General features: G+C 47.6%; 1 protein-coding gene across 5 annotated transcripts in view; it reads right to left on the bottom strand.

Moving 5' to 3' along the window:
- The window catches only part of PTBP3 (polypyrimidine tract binding protein 3), a 683,480-nt gene that overhangs the window by 82,188 nt on the left and 578,045 nt on the right, over positions 1-23,247 (bottom strand). For all 5 annotated transcript variants that reach the window (XM_085641272.1, XM_085641268.1, XM_085641270.1 and 2 more), the window contains one exon: positions 18,618-18,751. In XM_085641272.1, the coding sequence (XP_085497398.1) occupies positions 18,618-18,751 (134 nt within the window). The remainder of the gene's footprint in view (positions 1-18,617; positions 18,752-23,247) is intronic.

Here is a 23,247-nt window from a genome sequence, read left to right as displayed (position 1 = left end):
TGGCCACGCCGTGGGAGACCTCTGCCCTCTGTGGCTCTACCCGCCCCACGAGTGATACGACCCGCAGACACCACCGGCTGGGGGCGGGAGGCGGCGAGGGGCCAAGGGGCCCAGGACCGGCGACAGCCGCATCTGGACCGGTTACTGCGATCGTTCAGCACCTCCGACGGCCTTCTGGGTGGACGTTATGGGCAAGTCCAGGACGGGACAGTCGGGCCCGGGGACGGCGGCGGGGGTCCCAGCCGGCGCGCGTGGGGGGACCCCGGTGACCGCGAGCACGGATGGGGAGCCTTCCTTGTCAACTAAGCTGGATCAGGTGCTGGTGGCGATTGAACAGTCGCGACTCTCCTTGGAGCAACAGCTGGGCACCCTAACCACGGACGTCAGTCTCCTCCGGGATGACCATCGCAAACTCTCCGATAGGGTCTCGGACAACACCAAAGCAGTCGCTGACATCCAACCTATGGTGGACTCACACCGGGACTCGATGCAAGCTTTGATGAGTCGCATGTCCACCATGGAAGAACGCGTTGATGATTTGGAAGGGCGGTCTCGACGCTGCAACATCAGAGTCCTCGGGCTGCCGGAGGGAATCGAACGGGCAGATGCAATGGAGTACGTGGAAACCTGGACAAAGTCGTTCACCCCTGATGCAGACCGCACGGCCTACTTCTCGGTCGAGCGGGCACATCGCGTGCCGGCTCGTCGGCCGCCGCCGGGGGCCCCACCCCGCCCGATGCTGGCCAAGTTCCTCCACTTCAGGGACCGGGATGCAGTACTGCGAGCGGCCCGGCAGGTGGGCCCGCTACGCATCGAGAATAAAACTGTCATGATCTTCCCCGACTATTCCCGAGCGGTCCAACGCCAACGCGCGTCCTTCCTGGAGGTGAAACGGCGCCTCAGAGCAGAAAACATCCAATACTCTCTCCTCTTCCCGGCCCGACTGAAGGTCATCCGTGGCAGCGTCACGCACTTCTTCACGACGCCGGGAGAGGCGCACGACTGGACCGACCAGAACTGTACCGGGGACCGGAGAACCGGGCGTACTCTCGACCAAGAGCGGCTGCGGGAGGACGCAGGAGGCAGCGCTCACGAAAGAGGCACCGCCCAGGTACTCCCGGGGGGCCATATAGCACTCTGGGGTCACCGGACTTGGAGCAGATCGTCCAGGAACGGCGCCAGGCCCTAAAGGCGGCGGCGGGTCTCTGCCCGGCTTCCCCGGCAACAGACTTGGAGCGGGCCCCCCATGTCTTCACGTCGGAGGAGGAAGAGGACAGTGCGGCGACACAGTCCGGGGTAGACTCGGGAGCCCTGCCCTCAGTCACCCCGCGGACAGCAGATGACTTGATATGATCGGTTCTGTGTAGAGGGCCACACGTTCGCAGCCCGGGGTGCTGCCCCTCACCACATACGATTGCAGGCCCGGCGCTCCTGGCGACTCCCCTGCGGCTCAGGACACTTTCCTCCCCAGAGGCGCCCGCTTTCCCCCAGTGGCTAGCCATAGATACCACACATAGCCCGCTTGTAGAGCCTGCAGCAGACGCTAGCCGACCCCCCCTTTCTTAGTAGGTTCATGCTCCCCTGCAACTTGGGAGTCAGTTTGGACGTATCGCGCTTGGCGATAGGTCCCTCGTGTTGGGGCAAGTTATGTTCGCCTCACCCTAGTTTCCCCTCCCCCTTTCACGTACACTCACAGCACTGTGTCCCTGCCCACGCATCGCTAAGATGCCACACCGCTGCGCCGGACCTGTGGGGGTGGGACGTAGGGATTGCCATCGGGGGGGGGGGGAGTGGGGGGGGTGCCCCCCGACTGCCCAGTCCTGAGTTATGCACTAGACACAGCTCCTGATGGCGCAAGCAGGTAGACTTACACTCCTTACACTGAACGTGCGGGGCATGCATACAGCGCGCAAGCGGTACTCCGTATATGCATACATTAAACGCCACCAAGCACAGATTGCACTCCTGCAAGAGACACACCTGGCGGCGGGGGAGGTGGCGAAGCTGCGCAGACGCTGGCGGGGGGCCCTATATGCCACGACTTACTCTGCATTCGCCCGCGGTGCTCTCATATGGGTGCGCCCGGGAGTCCCCTTCCAGGAACTGTCCCAAGTAATTGACCCGGAGGGCCGCTTTGTACTGTTACTCGGCAGATTAGACGGCCAGACGATCTTACTGGGCAGCGTCTATGGGCCGAACGTCGACCAATCCAAATTCTGGGACACGCTTTCCAATCCCCTCAGCGCATACGCGCAAGTACCATGGATCCTGGGGGGTGATTACAATTGTGTGCAAGATGTAACTTTAGACAGGTCACACCCGCCCCCCCCATCTTCCCCCATTGTAACGCAGGCGAAGCGGTTCGAAGCCTGGGTGCGCCACTGGTCCCTGGCGGACGCTTGGCGGCTCCGGAACCCCACTGCTAAACTCTATTCGTTCCATTCCAAGCCGCATAACCTTAGAGTGCGCCTGGACTGTTTCCTTTGTTCTCCCACCATCCTCCCTGCAGTTCTAGACACTGATTACCTGGGTAGAACTATCTCCGACCATGACACCCACACGATCGCCCTGCAATGGCGCCCGCCGCACCCCCCCGTTCCAGCCTGGCGCCTCCCCAGGGACAGTCTTGAAGACCCGGTCTTCCGGCAAACCTTAACAGACCAAATCGGTCACTATTTCAGGGAAAATGCTGGCACCGCCAGCACCCGAGCCTCAGAATGGAATGCTTTTAAGGTGGTAATGCGTGGCAATTGCATTCGTCATATTACAGGGGTCCGGCGGGTTCTGGAGGGAGACATTCAGCGGACGGAAGGGGCACTGGCCGCACTTACTAAGGAGACGGACCCTGCGAAAGCCACGCCGGTTGCGTTAGCTAGTGCTGAGACTGCGTATGCCGCAGCATTGGCAAGCATGCGTCAGTTTAACTTCGCGGCATACGCGGCTAGGACCCATGCGGAGGGCGATCGGGCGGGCGCCCTACTGGCATGGCTCATAAAGCGGGACTCATGCCTCCCGACCATCACGGCCATACGAGACTTTCAGGGTACCACGGTGTACTCGCAGGGGCAGATACTCAAGGCCTTCCAAGAGCATTACATGCGTTTGTACGATAGCCCCCGGCCCTCGGGGTTGGCTGCCGCCCCGGCTGACTTCCTGGACCGGATCCAGCTCCCCGTATCGGCCGGGATACGCGTCTGGACCTCGATCGCCCTCTCAAGGCGACAGAGATTCGGCATGCCATGAAGGCGCTAGCCACCCCCAAGGCCCCGGGGCTGGATGGCTTCCCCCTAGACTTTTATCAGACTTTTGCGTCCCAGCTGGTCCCCCAATTAGAGTTGCAGTTCCAAGCGGCTCTAGACGTGGGAGTCCTACCGCACTCCATGCGCGAATCTGTTATAGTATCCCTCCTTAAACCAGATAGAGACCCGCTTCAGCTAGGCTCCTACCGACCCATAACTATTGTCGGCGGATTATAAAATCTACGGGAAGGCCCTGGCGGACAGGTACACCACGATCCTCCCGCGGCTTGTCCACCCTGATCAGAGTGGCTTCGTGCCTGGAAGGCACACCTCTTCAAACATCCGGCGGCTGTTTCACATGCAGGACCAGGTGCAGGACCAGGTGCAGGACCGGTTCCCTCGGGCGGCGTGCCTGGTGCTGGACCTCGAAAAGGCGTTCGACACGCTTTCTTGGGCCTACCTGTTTCAGGTCTTGTTACGTATGGGTGTCGGGCCCAATCTGCTGGCCTACACTCGGCTCAGCTACTCCTCACCCAGTTCCAGAGTGCGCATAGGCCCCCTCATCTCGGACTCCTTCCTGATCCGGCGCGGTACTAGACAGGGGTGCCCCCTCTCCCCCCTACTATTCGTGTTGGCGATGGAGCCGCTGGCGGCCCTGCTGCGAGGGGCGTGCGGGGAGTGGGGCATCCAGATAGGTGATTCTACCCACGCAGTATCGCTGTACGCCGATGACGTACTCGTATATGTCCGGGACATCACGATTGACCTGACTCCGATATCCAGCATTCTGCAAGATTTTGCAGCAGCGACGGGCCTTAGGGTGAACTGGGCCAAGTCCACTGTTTACCCCTTAACACAAGTTGTGCCCCAGGGTCCGATACGAATTGGAGACAATGCAGTCTCGTGGAGTCCCCAAGCGGTTAGTTACCTCGGCATTAAGCTATATCATACGCTGCAAGATATATACGAGGGGAATTACCGCAAGTTGATGGGCGACATCCGATCCTTGGTCCATTTCTGGAAGGGTCTCCACTTGGCTGTCCCGGGAAAGATAGCCGTTGCGAAAATGATCCTGGTGCCGCGCCTGCTTTACCTCTTCTCCAATCTCCCGGTGGTTCCCCCGAGATCCCTGTTCCGGGAGTTGGATACTCTGCTGGGGACCCTCATCTGGGGCAGCGGCCGCCGGCGGATAGCCCTGGCGAAACTGCAATTGCCCCTTGACCAGGGCGGATTGGCGGCCCCCTCATTCGAGGCGTATTTCCTTGCTGCCCAATTGCAGTGGGTGTCGCGTTGGACGGCGGGCAGGGCGCAAGAAGAGCTGCACACGGCGACAGGGCGGATTTCGATCCCCGCTGTCCATCGCATGTTGCTACCGGGGGCGGCACCGCCGGCATCCCGGCCCCTCCAGGTCATGACGGCGCAGGCATGCTTGCCGCGTGTTCATCGACTTAGCCGGGTTATTCCCCTGTACTACCCGTTGTTGCCGCTGGTGGGGCTACCTAGGGGTCGGGCATACTACACGGAGCAAACGTTGCGGGTGTGGACGGATCACGCGGTAACTGAGGTGGGGATGCTGTTCTCTGGGGAGAGCCTGCAGCCCTTTGAGGCGCTGGTCGGAGACTTCGAGCTCCCCCGGGGCCAATTTCGGTGGCATAGACAGCTCCTCATGGACTGCCGTAGGCATTGGGGGGGGGGGATTGATGCGGAGCCCCCCTCCCACCCGGTCATCCATGCGGTCCTCCAGATGGGACCCGGCCGCCATCTAGTCACATGGCTATACAAAGCGGTGAGAGCCCTGCGGAGTCCTACGCTGGCGACCCTTAGAGAACACTGGGAGGATGACTTTCAACGGCCCCTTCATGACAGGGAGTGGACGAGGGCTCTAGAATACACTAAGAAAGTGTCCCGCAACTACCGATTTAAGAACATACAGTTGCATATCCTGCATAGGGCGTATCTAACCCCCGAAAAGTTGCAGAAATATTTCCCCGAGGGGGTGTTTGGCTGCCCTAGATGCTTGGAGCCTGCTGCCTCGTTCAGGCACATGTTCTGGGACTGTCCGACGCTCTACAGTTACTGGCGCACAATTCACTCTGCCATAGAGACGGTTACAGGGTTCCAGGACCTAGGCACATGGGAGGCGTGTGCGCTGGGAATTCATGGACGGCATAAGCGGCAGAAGGTGGAGAGGAGGTTTGCCTTCTTAATGTTGATCCTCGCTAAACGATGCATTGCTATGCACTGGAAGGCGCCGGGGGGGCCCCCCATAGCAGCCTGGGTGGGGGCCGTAAGGAAGTGGGGCAAGGCGGAGGAATCCACACTCAGAACGGAGGAGGCCCGTGGGATGCGCAAACACCCGATCTCCATGCCCTGGGCCATGCTATACACACATTCACGCAGGAAACTGAGGCAGCGGCGAGCTCGGGACTGATAGACCCCTCGGGGAGCCCGCCACTCCAGAATCCACCCTGGGTGATGCGCGGGCAGGTCCAGCACCCGGTGTCTCGCAGGGGTTGCCACCACAGGCCCCACAATCTGAGTCCTCATAGGCCAGGCGTAAAGCTCCTGACCCCCCCCCCCGCCCCCCTCCCCATGTCCACGACCACACCGGCCCCCCCCCCCACATGATGGTCCGACCCCTAGAGCGCGCAGCTATTAGTACTCCCGATGGGCGACAGTGCACCCCCCTTTCCCTGGTTCTCGACCCCCCAGTTAGTTCGTGGTTATTCAATGGCCGCACTTCCATAGCCTCTGCGACGCCCCTTACAGGGGGTACAGTCACACTGCACGGCACCCCTGCCGCGAGGCGATCATGGCACACTCCAGTAGGGCACACTCAGAGGCTGGACCCGGGCACACATCTGCAGCCCCACTCAGGACAGAGATGTACGGCCTGTAGGGCCGAGAGGCTGCTAGACTGTAAGAACTGTGTCTGGGTGCACTCGCAATGTGATTATCTGTGATCATGGTGATACCGCATGTGCCTATGTGTTTTCCTATCTATAAATGCCAATAAAGAAAGTTTAAAAAAAAAAATGAGAATCGCTTTCACTTCTTTTTTGAAAAATGCAGCAGATGGGTTCTGTCTCGTTTCTATGGGCAAGGCATTGCAAATCCTGGGAGCCATTCCTGAGAAGGTACGGTTATAAGTTTTCTTCTTAGTAAATCGTTGAGGTTTCAGTCGAAGATTGGAGGAGCTTCTAGTGGTTTTGTTACCACCCGATAGTTCCAATTTCTCCGCTAGGTATCTCGTGGTATTGTGATGCAATGCCTTGTGTCATACAGGCAATTTTCAGATGGATTCTGGCCTCAAAAGGTAGCCAGTTGAGGGCACGAAGGTCCGGGAAGATGTGACAGTTTCTTTTAGAGCCTGTGAGGAGTCTGGCGGCTGCATTTATTGAGGCTCTTAGAGGGGCCGTCGTCAATCTGGGAAGGCAGCAGAGAGTGACACTCCCATAATCCACTCTGGGGGTTACTAGAGCTTGAACTGCCTGTTTGAAGTCATTTGCAGGTATGAATGGTTTCATTCGTCTCAGGGTGTTCATCTGGAAATTTGCTCCTTTAGTTGCAGCGCTGATGTGATTCTGCATATTTAGCTTACTGTCCAGAGTAATTCCTAGCGATGTTGCAGAGTCAATAATAAGAGGTTGACCGTTGAGTGCTGTTAGATGCTTCATCCACTAGTGTATGATGGTAGTTTGGTTGGGGGGAGCGATTAGGAGGAATTCAGTTTTGAGTGTTTTGAGTTTTAAGTGGTTTTTGGCCAGCCAGGTCTGCGTTTTTTGTAGCGTTGAGTTGAGGGATTTGATGTCCTCAAGTGAGTGGACCTTAATGTAGAATGGAGTGTCGTCAGCGTACATGTGTAGTGGATGTATGAGGCGTTAAGAATCTCTGTGAGTGGTTCTATAAACAGATTGAAGAGTGTCGAGGAGAGGAAACTGTTTCCTTGGAGGAAACAGTGGAATGCAAATACACTGATCTGATAGCCACGACTCGAACAAAGCTACTAACCTGGAAAGTCAGAGGTCTCATGGGAAGGCAAAATAGCTGCAGTGAAAATGACCCTCTTTCCCAAGACACTGTACACTATGTAGGCCCTCCTTCTACAACCAACACCCCACTTAATAGGCAAACCACAACCCATTATTTTGATTTACATTTCAGGTGGCAGGAAACCACTTATGGCTAAGAAGCAGGCCTACCTATCTGTTGCAGGCGGAGGCTTATGCATCCGCCATCTGACCCCTTACTAGCTTGCGGGCCAACTTCGATACAAGGTGGAATGGAATAGGCCACTTACGGAGAAGCACTGGTGCTTGACTGAACAATCTATAGCAGTGATTTACATCTGGAAAATCCCATGGCTCCCTAAAAAATATGACCACCAAGGGTCTATAACCTGCCAGTTATAATGGCGACTGTGGAAGCCTGTGATAGGGTCATGATCACAAAGGGCTTGTCCACACATACCTTCCCTCTTATGCCCATCATTGATTGGCAATCCCACATTCCCATCTTCTAGGTCAGGAAACAAATTCTGTATCTGGCAAAGGGCCAACTGCAAACGTATTGGAAACCTCTTCGACCACACTGGCATTATGGACTTCCCACAAATTTAATTCAACTACAGCATCCCAACCAGTAAGCACTCATTACACAGCTATCAAACATTGAGGCCACTCAGCCCACTACCCGTCCCCATGCCAGCAGACAACTTAACGAAATTCGAGAAATGACTACTTACAAGGAAAGATGACAAGGTCATACTCTCAGACATATATATAACTTCATAAACAGAAGCACAGACAATGGCAAATCTCCAGCTTAGAGGAGGTGGGAGACCAAGCTAAAGCTTTTTCACCTCTAAAGGCTCGTCTGATATTTCACAGGGTCTGCACCTCCTCCTTTAGCTCCACAGGGAATGAATCCATGCACACAATGACACACTATTGATACTACACCCCGGCCAGACTGGCGAAATGGAAACCCAATGAGACAGACAGTTGCTGGTGCAACTGCGGCCGCTCAGGCATGTTAACTCATCATCTTTTGTGCTGTCCCAAGCTTAAAAGTCACTAGGAGAAAGTGTTAAAAGACATCAACAAAATCTTTGCAACGGACATCCCGTGTCTCCAGCTATATTGTACTAGGGATAACAAAGAGGCTGACCTATTCACTGCACTTCAACAAGGTAAAGGCAATAATGAGGGGTCTGTGCATGTACAAACAGGTCATCACCTCTCAATGGGACATAGATGCTTTGCAAGTCAATACCGACTGACTACACAAACTATGGGACATTATAGCAATGGAAAAACTCGCTGCCTCCGTAGAATGAAAACTACCACAATTTGATAAAATGTGGGGACCTTTTATTCAATTCTTTGTATGTGACTTTCGTGAACTCACCTGCCCCATCTACCTTCAAGTGCTTCAACATGCAGGAGGCGAGGGCACAGCAGTCCCACACAGTGAAGATTGACTACAATGGACTGGACACTCTACACAATTCAATCCAGAGGCACAGAATACTCTATGATGGAATTCACCTTTGTGTTGGGGACCACCCCTTCTCCTTCAGTATGTAACCTTGATATCCCACATCCCATTCTCCATCTCCCCCTCACAAGCCTCCCTCCTCATTTGTTTATCACCTTTCGCTCCCCATTGGTATCCCTCACTGGCCGTTGGAACTACTGTAACATCGGAGTCATATAGGAAGATCAGAAGGACCCCTTGAGAGGATGCAATCTGATGTTATCCCGCATCTGCCTGCAAATGAGCTTGTGAACATCAGAAGATGTACTAGACTACTGCAAATGATTAACAGATGTGATGCATTCAGTTTCTCACTAGTTCAGAGCTGCCACTTCCATGCTGAACCAGGAGCAGCACTATGATTTTAACTCTGTAGATTGGGTTTTGATCAAAAAGCACATTTGTATATCCTGCCTGGAACCAAATTGGAAAGGCCCTACCAGGTGATCCTGATCACCAAAAGAGTGATATGTCCATTTGAAGAAGTGGTGCTCTTTGAGCCAAGTTTGAGACCTCCTGTTTCCAAACGTACTGAAGGACACAAGAGGGTAAAGTACATCAGAATCTTTTACCTGTACAAATTCCTGAAATCTCTAAGTGGTGTGGAATACCCGCTGAAAATGGAGAATTGAGAGCTGAAAATAGAGAAACTGTTGAACTGTCACCTGCGCAAACGTATGATCCTGGTGAAGGAACAAGTGTAAGAAGAGAAAGTCCCATATGAAGATTGGAATGGGCAAATAGAGAGAGAAAATTGAAATCTAGTGAGTCAGTTGAACGTATACTACAAACCATCATCGAAGAAACAGAATTCAGTGGCATAAGCGAGTCGGAAGATCAACAGACACCAAGGAGAGCCAGGAGAACAAGAGTACCTTGTCATAGGTATTCGGCACCCGAAATGACTTACTACACAGACATCACACCTAATGTAACTGGTCAAAATCCTAAGGAACTGAAATCAGAAGAGAAACAGCCATTACAATGCAGCTGTTACCACGCATGCCTTTACCATGCATGTGTTACAACGCATGCACATTTACATCGCCTAGCCTTTACCATGCATTTTTTTACAACGCATATGCCTTTACCATGCATAGTTTTACAATGAATTAACACTGTAAAGGTATGGATGGTAAAAGCATATGTGTGGTACTGGTGGTAAGGACATGCGTGGTAAAGATGCCGGCATGGTTAAGGCTATCAGCGTCATTGGAGGAAATTGAGAGGCCCCTTTCACTTCCTTTTTTCCAACCTGCGCTGCACCTGTAGAGATGCCTCGTTGTTGTGAGGGAGGTAAGGGGGACAGGGCCAGGGGCAACATTATTTAGGGGTTTAAGGGTGGGGGTACAGCTTTAGAGTATTTTTAAAAAGGGCTGGGCAGTGGGGTCGTGCAGGGGTCCTGTTTTTGGGTTCAGGGCAGGGTCAGGTATGTTTAAAAGGGCAGGGGACTGGTATGGTTTAGAAGGGCTGGGGGCCCTAGAGGAGTTTGAACTAGGGTCCGCCTGAATGGTCAGAGATTTGTAAGAAGGGCTGTGGGCCGGGGGGGGGGGGTCTGGGACCGGTATTAGGGCAGGGGTCAGGAAAAACCTTTACCAAGCATATTCCTGTAACATTCATGCTTTGACAACAACGTTTGTTGTAAAAGCATGCCCGGTAAAGGCTATATCTGTTGTTAGAGAAGGGCCAAGGCTGCAGTACAAGAGTAGGGATAACACATAGAAGAAGACTGAGTAGGGCTAAGGATGCCTCACGAACAATACTGTACTTAAGCTTAATGAAATAATTGCAAATTAATCATTGAACATTTTGCACAAGTAGAAATTTACACAGGTTATCGAGACTGCCTGCTGCTATATTCTACTAAACGTCTGACTGCAGACAAACGTGTCTTTACCAAGGCCAAGCATAAAATAGTTATGGCTTTTGGATTAATAGTGGTTATGCTAGCATTTATAGTTGAAATGGATTTTACCCAAGAGACCGAAATGTTTAGAGCTAAACCTATACCATCACCTGAACTCAATAGATGAAAAGAAACTAAAAGCTTCATTAATAGAGGTCTCAAAAGAAGATTTCACAACAAATGTTTATTCTAGATTAGTTCAGGACTACACCTAAGCTTTAGACACCAAGGATTGCCATGTTTGCTAACACTTACCTTCTTCTGCCGCAGATGTGACATCACCACATTCCATAAACATATGCAGTTACATTCAGTATATTGCTTATTTTATTTTAGACAGGAATGTTTTGAGTACTAATTTTCCAGTTATGACCGAATATTTTAAAGTTCGCCGCCAAAAAATAATGAACCCTCATCCGCAAGCTAAGGATATGGAAGTTGCATGGAATTTCTTCAGGTCCCCTACAGTTATAGACACTGTCAAGGCATACGAAAATAATCTAATCTGTTTAATGAGCCGGCTAAAAAAAGAAGGGAAATGCTACTTACCAGTATGCATCTGTTCTTGGCATGTAGAGCTGTAGATTTGTATACTAGTGCATAGATCGCCAACTGGTGTTTGGCTTGGATGTTTGCACTTTGTTTGTGTCTTGGAAGAAGTCTTTGTAGTCACGCGGTAGTAGACTCCTCCTTAGGACGATAGTGCGCATGGTCATAGACTCCATCTCCGGATTGTTTTGCCATGGAGGGTTATGATGGAGTTAGTAAGAAATAGAAAAGGATGTCCATGTGTAATATATCTGGGTAAGATAGTACTGGAACAGATAGAGGTATCCGGGGACGTGGGTGGGCGTATACAAATCTACAGCTCTACAGGCCAATAACAGATGCATACTGGGAAGTAGCAATTTCCGTTCGAGGCATATGAGCTGTAGATCGTATACTTGTTCATAGACTATACAGCTGTTATCCTCTTAGCGGTGGCTACCGGTATCTGTTGCAGTAGTTTGAAAAAGTGTTCTTATTACAGCCTGGCGCACATTAGCTTGTTTTGCTTGCACGTCTACACAATAGTGTTTTGTGAACATGTGTGGTGTAGACCAAGTTGCTGCTTTGCAGATGTAATCTAGAGGAATGTTCTGTAAGAATGCCATAGATGCCCCTAGTTTCCGTGTGGAGTGAGCTCTAGGGGGGAATGGTTAATGTGCGTTTGGCTTTAATATAGCATATTTGGATGCATTTAACAATCCACCTTGCAATCCCTGTTTTTAAGATAGGATTTATGAGGTGGGGAGAAAGCCACAAAGAGTTGTTTAGTCTTTCTAAAGGATTTTGTTCTTTCAATGTAGTAAAGTATTGCTCTTTTTACATCTAGCGTGTGAAGAGCTTGTTCTGCTACTGAGTCTGGTAGAGGGAAAAACACTGGGAGTTCTACAGACTGGTTAAGGTGGAAAGCAGACACGAGTTTAGGTATAACTTTTGGGTTAGTCCCAAGAACCACTTTGTTGTGATGAATTTGCAGAAAGGGTTCTTGTATGGTTAATGCCTGGAGTTCACTAACCCTTCTAAGAGAGGTGATAGCAACTAGGAAAGCTACTTTCCAGGTGAGGAACTGAACTGTAGTTCGCATTTATGCAGAGGTACTAATGGGGGACCCATGAGTCTGGTAAGAACAATATTTAAGTTCCATACTGGAGAGGATGGAACTCTAGGTGGAATTATTCTTTTAAGTCCTTCCATAAATGCTTTGATAGCTGGTACCCTAAACAAAGACAAGTGTTGTCTGTTTTGGAGATAGGCTGCTATTGCAGCAAGATGTAGTCTAATGGATGTATACGCTAGGTTACATTGTTGTAGATGCAAAAGATAACAGATAATGTTTTGAATAGAAGCATCTAGTGGATTGATTTTGTTATTTGTACAGTAAATTACAAATCTTTTCCACTTTGCGCATTGGAAGCTCTGGTGGTAGGATGTCTAGCCTCTTTAATGATGTTCATGCAGTCTGGCGGGAGATTGCGGTAGCAAAACTAAGATTTCAGGTGGCAGATCGCAAGGTTGAGTTGACTGGGATCTGGATGCCTTATCTCTCCATGGTTCTGAGTGAGGAGCTTGGGTGAGAGGCGTAACTTTTGATGAGGAACTACTGATAGTTCCAAGAGGGTTGTGAACCATGGCTGTCGTGCCCATGTTGGAGCAATCAGGATCATTGTGAGGGAATGCTGTTTGAGCTTCCAAATCACTAGCGGAATGAGCGGGAGAGGTGGAACAGCGCAAGCAAATTTGCCTGACCAGTTCATCCATAGTGCATTGCCTTTGGACAATGGGTGTGGATACCTGGATGCGAAGCTTGGGCATTTCGCCTTTTGGTGTGGCGAACAGGTCTATTTCTGGGTGGCCCCACATCTAAAAAAAAATGGAAGGAGAACTTGAGGATGAAGTTCCCATTTGTGGATTTGCTGTGTGACGACTGAGCAGATCTGCAATCTGATTGTGTACTCCTGGGAGGTGTTCTGCAAGGAGATATATGTTTTGCGGAATGGCCCATCTCCATATGCTTTGATCTAGGTGTGAAAGCTGCAGAGCGTTTGTGTCCCGTTTTTGTCTGTAATACATTGCTATCATGTTGTCTGTATGCACCATGACAGCTTTGCATGCGAGGTGGAGTTGGAAATATTTTAACGCTAGGAAGATCACCAACAATTCCAGGTAATTGATGTGGAATTGTTTTTGCTGAGGGGTCCACATGCCCTGAATGGTATGGTTTTGAAGATGAGCTCCCCAGCCGGTGAGCGATGCGTCTGCTGTTAGCACTATCTGTGGAACCGGGTCGAGGAACGGCCGCCCTTTGAAAGGTTGTGTGTTCCACCACCGCAGGGAGCGATGGGTACGGCCGTCCACCAACACCAGATCTGTTAGCTGACCTTGAGCCTGGTTCCACCGACGTGCCAAACACTCCTGTAAGGAAGGCATTTGGAGTCTTGCATAAGGGACGATGAGAATACAAGAGGCCATCATTCCGATTAGCTGCTTGAACACCCGAGCTGGTAGTGAGTGTTGAGGCTAACATTTTGCTATTAGAGCTTGCATGGTGCTTATCCTGACTTGGTTGGGGTATACTAGAGCTCTTGAGGTGTCTATTGTAGCCCCTAGATATTGTTGTATGTTGGACGGTTGGAGGTGGGATTTGGTGAGGTTCCCTGTGAATCCCAAATTGTGAAGCATTTGGATTGTTTTGTGTATGTGTTGCACACAGCTGCTGTGTGACTTGGCTTTTATGAGCCAGTCCTCCAGATAAGGGAATACATGAATATGTTGTCTTTGTAAGTGAGCCGCAACTACTGCGAGGCACTTGGTGAAGACTCTAGGCCCTGTAGGCACTCCGAATGGGAGGACGTTTAATTGGTAGTGGTGACCATCTACCACGAACCTGAGATATTTCCTGTGAGCGGGGTAAATGGGAATATGAAAGTAGGCATCCTTTAAATCCAGAGTGGAGAGAAAGTCGTCCTGTTAACGCAGTGGGAGCACCTGTTGGAGAGTGACCATGTGGAAGTGGTCCGACTGAATGTAGAGGTTTAGTGGTCCGAGGTCCAATATTGGCCTGAGAGAGCCGTCCTTTTTTGTAATTAGCAAATCGAGGGAGTAAACCCCTGTGCCTTGATAAGGCAAGGGCGTAACACAGGCCCCCACATCCCCTGCGGTGCGGGGGGGGCCCCGAGCTGCAAGGGGGGACCCCGAGCTGCAGGGGGCTCCCTCTGCACAGTACTTAAGCCTGAGCGCTCTGTTTTAAATCCGGAGAGGGGGCCCCTCCGTGTACATTGCAGGGGGGTCCCTTAAACTTTTGTTACGCCACTGGGCAAGGGGACTTGTTCTATTGCATGTTTTTGTAATAGAAGGAGATCCTCTTGTTTGAGAAGTGTTGGATGTTCCGAGGACATTAGACGTTGTCTGGGAGGAATATTTGGGGGAATAGAGGTTAGTTCCAGGCAATAACCATACTGGATAATCTGTCTTACCCACTTGTCTGTTGTGATTGAATTCCAGACAGGTAGGAACTGTGAGAGACGTTCCCCGACAGGAGTGGGATGATCGGGGGAAGTGAAGGGATGTCACTGTTTGGTGGTAGGGGAGTTGCGGGTATTGTTACCGCGACTTCTTCCCTTACCGTTGTTGCCTGTGTAGCCTCCGCGAAAGTATCCTCTGGAGGACGTTTGAGTGGGGCTCTTATAGGAAGAAGAGGGATGTTCTGAGCCAATGGTTTTGAAGCAAGCCCTGTGGAAGGGGCGGTGAAAAGAACCTCTAGGGGAAGGTAATTGCAAGGCCCCCATGGACTTAGCAGTGTCAGTATCTTTTTTCATCTTTTCTAAAGATGTCAACTGTGGGTCTGAAAAGATGCTCTTGATCAAAGGGCTGGTTAAGAAGAGCAGATTGCACTTACTGCTTAAATCCAGAGATACGGAGCCAAGCGTGCCTGCGTAGCAAAACACTAGTGTTAATAGCACGAGATGCGGTATCAGCTGTGTCGAGCGCACATTTAATTGAGGTGTTAAGTTATTCATTTCCCCTCCTGTATAAGGTCATTAGCTTTTTCTTTATATTGGAGCCAGCCCTGTGGAACGAGCGGCGAAAAGAACCTCATGGGGAAGGTAATTGCAGGGCCCCCATGGACTTAGCAGTGTCAGTATCTTTTTTTAAATCTTTTCTAAAGATGTCAACTGTGGGTCCGAAAAGATGCTCTTGATCAAAGGGCTGATTAAGAATAGCAGATTGCACAGAAGTGTTAGTGTCAATTTCCTTTCGTTTCTTGGGTATTTCATATTCCTCTGAAGTGTCCAGTTTTCTCTTTTTAGGAGGTTTGGTGACAACTTTACCAGTTTCTGGGTCAATATAAAGAGTTTTTTGTTTTGGATCCGAAAAATATGGTAAAGACTGTGTGGGTAGGATGTCCTTTTTCAGTGCTCAAGATTTAGGGTCAGAATGTTCTTTAGACTGAGTCTCTGAGGCTTTCTGCTGGGTTTTGGGCTCCTTAGGTTTTGGTTTAGGAGTTTGTGGTTCCAATAGTTTTTTGGACTCCGAAGGCGTTTTCGGCTCTGAGAGTTTGTCCTTGGTGTGTTTCGACACAGAGGGCTTCAGCGTCAAGGCTGTCTTTGGTGCCGACAAAGCAGGGCGTGGCACATCTTTGGTCTTGTGCTTCGGTGCCGAAGGTGACTTTTCGGCAACGGAATGGGGTTGGCTCGAGCCCGAGGGCTTGTCTTTAGGTTTCATATGCAGGCCAGAGGACGGGCGTCTAAGACATGTTGCTGGTGAGGAACTGAGCCAGAGGGCGATGGTGTTACCGGAGCCTTAGGTTTGGTTTTTTGGAGAGAGTTTCGGTATTCACAGACCGCAGAGCCGGGGTGACTGTCTCCTCTTCGACGTCTGAGTCGTCAGCCTCGGAGACGGAGATGTCTTCATCACCTTGTTGCTCCAGCTGGACATTGGGATCTGCTCCGAAGAGGTCTGGAATCGAGCTGCTTCCGACATTTCGTGACATCGAGCCAGACGGTCACGGATGGTTTTCTTCGACCTGAACGATGCACTGGCCTTGCAGTTCTGGTCTTCGTGCTCCGGGGAGAGGCAGAGATTACAAACCTCGTGCAAGTCCGTGTGTGGAAACTTAGCACCAAACCCAGGGCATTTTTTAAAGGAGTCCTTTCCATTGACTGCTGGCGTGGTCTGCGGGTAGGCCCAACAGCCCATGTCGATAATCGAGAAGATTGCGTTTAAGATGTGCGTCGAAAGGGAAACGCGATCAAGACAATACCGGCAAGTGGCGAGAGATTGCGCGTCGAAGGGTGGTTCAAAACTGATACCGACCCGGAACGCAGAAAATCACATCCGAACCCGATAGCGGAAAAAAAAAATCTGGAGATGGAGTCGATGCCCATGCGCACTGTCGTCCTAAGGAGAAGTCACCTACCTCGTGACTACAAAGACTTCTTCCAAGACAAAAACAAAGTGCAAACATCCGAGGCCAACACCAGATGGTGATCTATACACAAGTGTACGATCTACAGCTCATATGCCTGGAACATTCATTTTAGTATTAGAAAGAAGGAGAGCTCACAAGTTTCACAAGGCAAATAGAGAGGAATATGTTTCAAATAATGTTTGAAAGGAAGAGGAATACAAAAAAATAAAATGATATATCCTAAATTAAAATTAGATAGTCGACAAAAAGGGAAACGGTTTATAAAAGGAGAAACAAGTTTAGAAAGAGATTCATTGGGATAAGTAGCTGTGAACACACATTTGACGTTCTTGGAGGGCCTGTTCAAATATTAACAGAGAGAAAGCAGTTATTCCTATAGTCTATTTTGTTTGTGGAAAGAATGCATATTTCAAGTCACCCGCTGACTGAGAAGGGGTTTTTCTCTTTAGCTTTATTGTTTCCCAAGATACATCATGTAAATAGCATAGATGCTTTAACAAAGACCCCATCTCACAGGCACATAATACCACTAATGGGGCACAATTGGTGGGAGATATTTTTAGAGCAATCATTCCACCAATGGGGGTGGTTTTAAATGACGAGAAAATTAGAAAGTAACCTACTGTAGTAGATAAACTGGCAACTAATAATTCTGGTGCTTTGCTAGCAGTTAACACGGAATCAGTAGCTGTTAGATCAATGGTTTTGCAAGATCAATTAGCTTTAGGTACATTATCGGGTTGCTGCCACGCATTTACCTTTTACAAAACAAAACAAAAAAGAAAAGCACACAAATAGCATGTATATCTGAAGCCAATTTGTAGTAGGTAATCATACTTGGACAATATGAACATATAAAGTAATGTGCTGATTTAGCTTAACTGTTGATGCCATATTAATTGCAAAATAATACAGTAGCATTGAAAGGCCTGTTTTTCCCATTGAGCTGTTTTGCAGGAGATGTTGTTTCTTTTTCCCTTCTGCTTCAGATGCTGTAGCTTTCCAGAAGCCTTCTGTTCGTTAGCGTATTGGCATTTGTTTTTTTATTAGATAACTGATAGGGTAGTTTTCACCAGGAAGAGACAACAGGAAGGATGATTCATGGAAAGGACTGTTTGAACAACAAAATGAGGACTGAGTAACTTTTCAAGGACTTGTGTCTGTGGCCCATAGTGAAGACGTGAGAGACTGGGGAGTACCTATTCCCAAAAGTTTATAAAAATCCTATTGGATGTTGTGAACTAAAAGCGAAACATGTTAGCACTTAAAATATTGAGTTTATATTAGTGCGTGTTCCTAGAAAGGGGGGGCGCGTCTCTCACTCGCATTTGCTGGAGATCCATACGAGTTTCTTGAGATCATACCTCTCTTCATGGGAGATTGCTTAGTCTATTCCTGTTTTGACAGATCTCTGCAGATTTTTAGCTGAGCATACTTTCCAGGGTTTAAACTAAGGCATTTAATCTCTCATCAGAACTCTTTTTTGGGTCTCTGAACTGAGACTTTATTCTATTACATTCTAATTTAATTTAGACTAGGGAAATTCCCTTGTGAAAAAATGCTGTTGTATTATTACAATATCTGTTATGCTTACAAAAGTATTTTCTTATATTGATTAGCGGATTATATTCATTGCTGATTCTTAAAAGACATACCCGATGAATAAATAATGAAAACTTAAAACTTAAATATAAAACCCTCAAACTCAAGAATTTTCTTTGACTGCACTAAAAGTCTTTAGTGATTGTTTTGCCTATATATTGTTTGATGTAGATTATCGCTCCTTTGCATTTCTCCTTGTCGATGAACAAAGGTCCATACGACCAATGGCAGGGGTTCTATAATGATTACAACAGATGACTAAGATATTATAAAAAACAATCATTCATAAGAGTATGTGTTAGCAGCTAAAATAAATAAATAAAACACGTGAACCATAAAAAATAAAGCTGCAACTTACATCAGGATTGAGGTTGCTGACTAGCAAGACAGAGTGCCCTGGAATTCCACCCATGCCATGAATTGCCATCCGTCCAGCCATCGCAGAGGTAGTGATAGCAAGAGGACCGAGGGCTCCAGCCGGGACCGAAAGACCTAAAAAACAAACCAGGCTGTAAACACGATTCTGTAGGTTGGAAAAATAAAGGGCCTTATTTAGAGTTTTAAGGACGGGATACTCTGTCACGAACATGACTTCTATCCTGTCCTCTAAATTACAATTGCCTAATGCACATGTACTATATCGGAAGGAATATTCACCACCTTTGTGACAGTATTCTGGCCGCCAAGCTCTGAATAAGGCATAAAGTCATTAACAGTGACATTAAAAGGCACGTTGTAGCTGAGAGTACAGTGGGGTGCTCGTTTTATGAAATATATTGCAAATGTCACTCGTACTGAAATGCTTCATACTTTGGGCAAATCTAGCAAGTAGTTTTAGTGTTCCTGGAACTCAATGGAGGCATAAATCAAATGGCCAGCTTGTGTTAATAATTAATGTCCCTCAAGTTAAACCAAGAAGTTAGAAGGCGTTGCAAGGTGCGACTGGTGATATGGAGATTTTGCATGAAGTTAATTCTTACGTTAAAGGGATGTGGATAGAGTGAATGCCAGTACACGCAAAATCATCTCAAACCTGAACACACCAAGAGCAGCTGTAATGAGGCTGCTGAACATATGCATTCAGGCACATTCTGGCTGCTTTATGATCATTTACTGTTCTGGGAAAACTTTTTCAAGGTAAAGCCAGTGGGAAGGCCACCGATTAATCATTCGTCAAACATTTTTTATTTTGACGTACATAAACACCAACATAGTTAAAAGGAAAGATTTTAAATGTGCATGTACACATACAAACACGAAAAACCAGCAGAACAGTAACCATATTAGACTTCATTGAAAGTGTAACCTAACAAGTAAACAGTCTTCTGTTAACCCGCATTTCGTTTCTGTCCCTCATTGTTAGAACGGGAGATGGGCTTCTCTTCTTCGTGCAACCTTTGCAGGAACAATAAAGCCCAGGGATCCTTTCGAGGCAGACGCATCAGTACCCTTTTAGAGTTAATTGGTTGAGCAAAGAAAGACATTTTTATTGGGCTGGTTTTGCCATGCCGGGTGACATTGGGACGAGCAAATGGGGTACATCAGGGACACTGCTAATGCAAGCATCACTACATGTTGTTGGAACATGGCATCCTCCCCAAACAGATTAAAACATACACATTCAAAAAGGTAAAGAGCCGTCTGACAGAACTGTTTCTCAGCCCAGGTATGTAGACAACACTAGAAGGTATCTTGCCCAGGACCGGTCCTTTAGCAGAAGAGATGAGCTGGCAGCAGACTTTGGTAGATACAGACCCCAGCTTCTGAAGGAGCATCAATGACCTTACAGCCCTAAAGGACAGTCCGAACATCTGGGCACACCACAGGGGAGCTAGAAATAACATCTGGTGTTCCAAAGCCTTTCATGGTCTCAAGCCAGAATCAGATTTTTATCTTTATGCTATGCCATGCCATGGTTCTGTACATTTGTGTTAAGGTTGAGCCAATGTTCTGTGATGGGATTATGGAATGCAGAACATTGGAGCTATTGTGGTTTGAAAATACGGGAGTTGGAGCTAAGGAGAGATGGAGAGAAGCTTCTCAGGGAATTCGTGGAAATAAAGCTTTCTTTACCCGCAGTCAAATGGCTCAATGTGATGTGTAATGGCCACTACAAATTTTGTACGAGTGGACGACTCCCTAGTTCGGGATCCACGCTGTGAGAATTATTAATTGCCGTATTAAGTTTCATTTAAAGTCTCGGCTTTGTGGATCTGATTTCTTTGTGCATCAGTTTATAGGTACTGTATTACTCCAAGGTGATCCCTACCCTTTACTTTTAGCTTAATTGGTCTGGTCTGGAGCTAATTTAAGCCCCCTCATGCCCCGTTTTTGCACGGTTGGCTGTGAGCACTAACTTACTTAGATGCTCATGACGTGTGTCATCTTATGGGCTCTCGTGAAGAACGTCCTCACACCAAGCAATGAAGGGAGCATTTTGCCTGGGAACATTGAAGGGTTTCTTGCAAGGGAACGCACGTTTTGTGACGCAGCCCAGCAGCACTGGAAGGATTGTATTGGATACACTGGCGCCAAGTAATGCGCCTAGCAACGTATAAAGCACTGCTTTGTTTCCGGCTACATTTGCAACGGAAGCTCACATGCAGGACGAGCAATGAGCTACATGCTAGTGCTTTAGCCAGAATATTGAGCAACAAATGATATTGGTACTTCGCTTTGGAGGTGGTCTTACTTTTAAACCCTCATGCGAAGTTACAGATTTCCGTCACAAGTTAATTTATTAGTAGTTCTTCTCTTGTGAGTACTGTTCTGTTATGCGAATTGGCTGCCATTTTTGAAGGTAGTTCATTGAATGCAACTTACAGTTGTAGGTCATTGCATGCATCTTACAGTTCAACATAGTTCAATATGTTCAGCTTAAAGCACAGTATTATAGGAGCAGCTATTTTAAATGGTGCAGTAATAACACTATTGCATACACTGCGCATTAGTAAGCAAGTGAGGCAACGGTTACCGCTTTATATTTATTATTTTGTTGCATACACTGCACATTGGTTGTAAGCATTGGTTGTAAGCAAGTAAGACAACGGTGACAAATTTATTTTAAACTGCTATTTGGAGTGCACAAAATGTCACATAATGTGTGAGTTCTGCCAATGTTTTTGCCTAATCCATGTGATCCTATGATTCCATGGGAGGAGTAGATTGATGGTTTTAAAAATTTGATGTTAGCTGCTGGCAATGAAAAACATGACCGACGATAGGAAGCAAGCTTTGATGACTCTTTAGGCAAAGAAGGCTTAAGGATTTATCACACTCTTCCTGATATTCCTAATCAAGAAGGTGGTAATAACTTTTCATTGTATGCTAAGACCATAAAACCCATGGACTTACATTTTGGTAACATACCAAATGTTATTTTAGAGCATTATAATTTTTTCTTGGGTACAGGCAAGTGATGAAAATATTGATTTGTTCGTAACAGCTTTGAGAGCATTAATAGTGGAATGTGCATTCACAGGTAATCAGGATGAATACATGATCCGTGATTAACTCATGAAGCATACATCAAATCCCGCAATAAAAAATAAAAAAAACTGGAGTACACAAAATCCTATGTTATTAGAAGCACTCAATATTTCTAGAGGTGAAGAATTAAGAAATAAATGTGTCAAAGCTACGAATGAGGATAAAGTAAAAGATGAGAAATGCTGCGAAGGTTAACAAGTTAGCATGGTCAAAGGCAAGGAGAAACTAGTAGGGCAATGGGGTAAAACAACTGAGAAAGTTAAATAATATATAAAGGGTTGCAAAAACGTTCATGTACGAGATGTGACAGTATGAGTCATTGGGCAAATAAGTCATGTCCCGCACAAAATGTTAAATGTATGAATAGTAAAAAATTAGGTTATTATGCATGTGTATGCAAGAGTGCATCATCTAAGCACGTGGGGTGGTGAGTGACACAAATGACAACTCAGTGTTAAGATGAGTGTGATTATCAGATTTTTATCATAATGGATGATAATGATGAAGAATGTGAACAACAATTAGTGTGGTCAGTTATTGACTATGATAAGGAGAAACGTTTGGGAGTAAGAGACGCTAAGTGTGTTATTGAGATTGATGGACATCCTTTCCACATGTTGGTGGACTCTGGAGCTTGTTATACTATAATTTCAGAAGATCATTTTAGGAACTGTGAAGCATTTAAGGGTAAGCAATAGTGCAAACCTGATGTAAAGTCAAAATTATGTACCGGGGAAGGTCTTGAAATGTGGGGATTTTTTATTGCTGAAATTGCATGTAGGAGCAAGAAAATCTCAGGGAGAGTATGTTCGCAAAGAAAGGGACACTCTTATTTGGTCTTATTCATCAGACTGCTACGGGAATTCAATAACATTTTGGGGCTAAGGAACAGTTAGTTCTAGCAGAGACTACCATGCAAGATGAAGGTGTGGTACCGATGTTCCCAGAGTTATTATTTTTAAAACTAAAGCTATTGAAATATTTCAAACACCAAAATATATTACGTCGAGATTGTCAACCAAACTTTCATAAAGTATGTAGTTTACCATTAGCTGTAAGGGATGATGTTAAATTTGAAATGAAGGAGTTAGTTGATGTGGACATCACTGAAGAGATTGAATCTTGTGATTGGCTGACGCCCATTGCTGTAGTGCCATAACCAGATCAGTCCATCAGAATGTGTATTGAAGTGAGGGATTTGAACAGTGCTATATGGATTGATAAGACACTCATTGTCTACTATTATCTGCCTACCACCAGATTGATTTACATACACTTAACATCTTTTGTTACACCTCTTGGAGCATACTGGTTTAAGCTTATGACGCTTGGGTTAGCCTTTGCGGCTTCAGTTATGTAATAAGGCAATTTCTAAAGGGCATGTTCACCAGCCTGTCTTAGCACTTCGGTAGTTCAGTTCAAATAACTTTATTCGATTGAATTATAAAAGTTTGCATACATACATTAAATAAAAAATAAACTTTTTATTGTTCTGCAAC

This window comes from Triturus cristatus, chromosome 2_2, assembly GCF_964204655.1.
Source record: "Triturus cristatus chromosome 2_2, aTriCri1.1, whole genome shotgun sequence".
NCBI lineage: Eukaryota > Metazoa > Chordata > Amphibia > Caudata > Salamandridae > Triturus > Triturus cristatus.
Note: the sequence above shows the minus strand (reverse complement) of the source record. Positions and strands in the feature narration are given on the sequence as shown.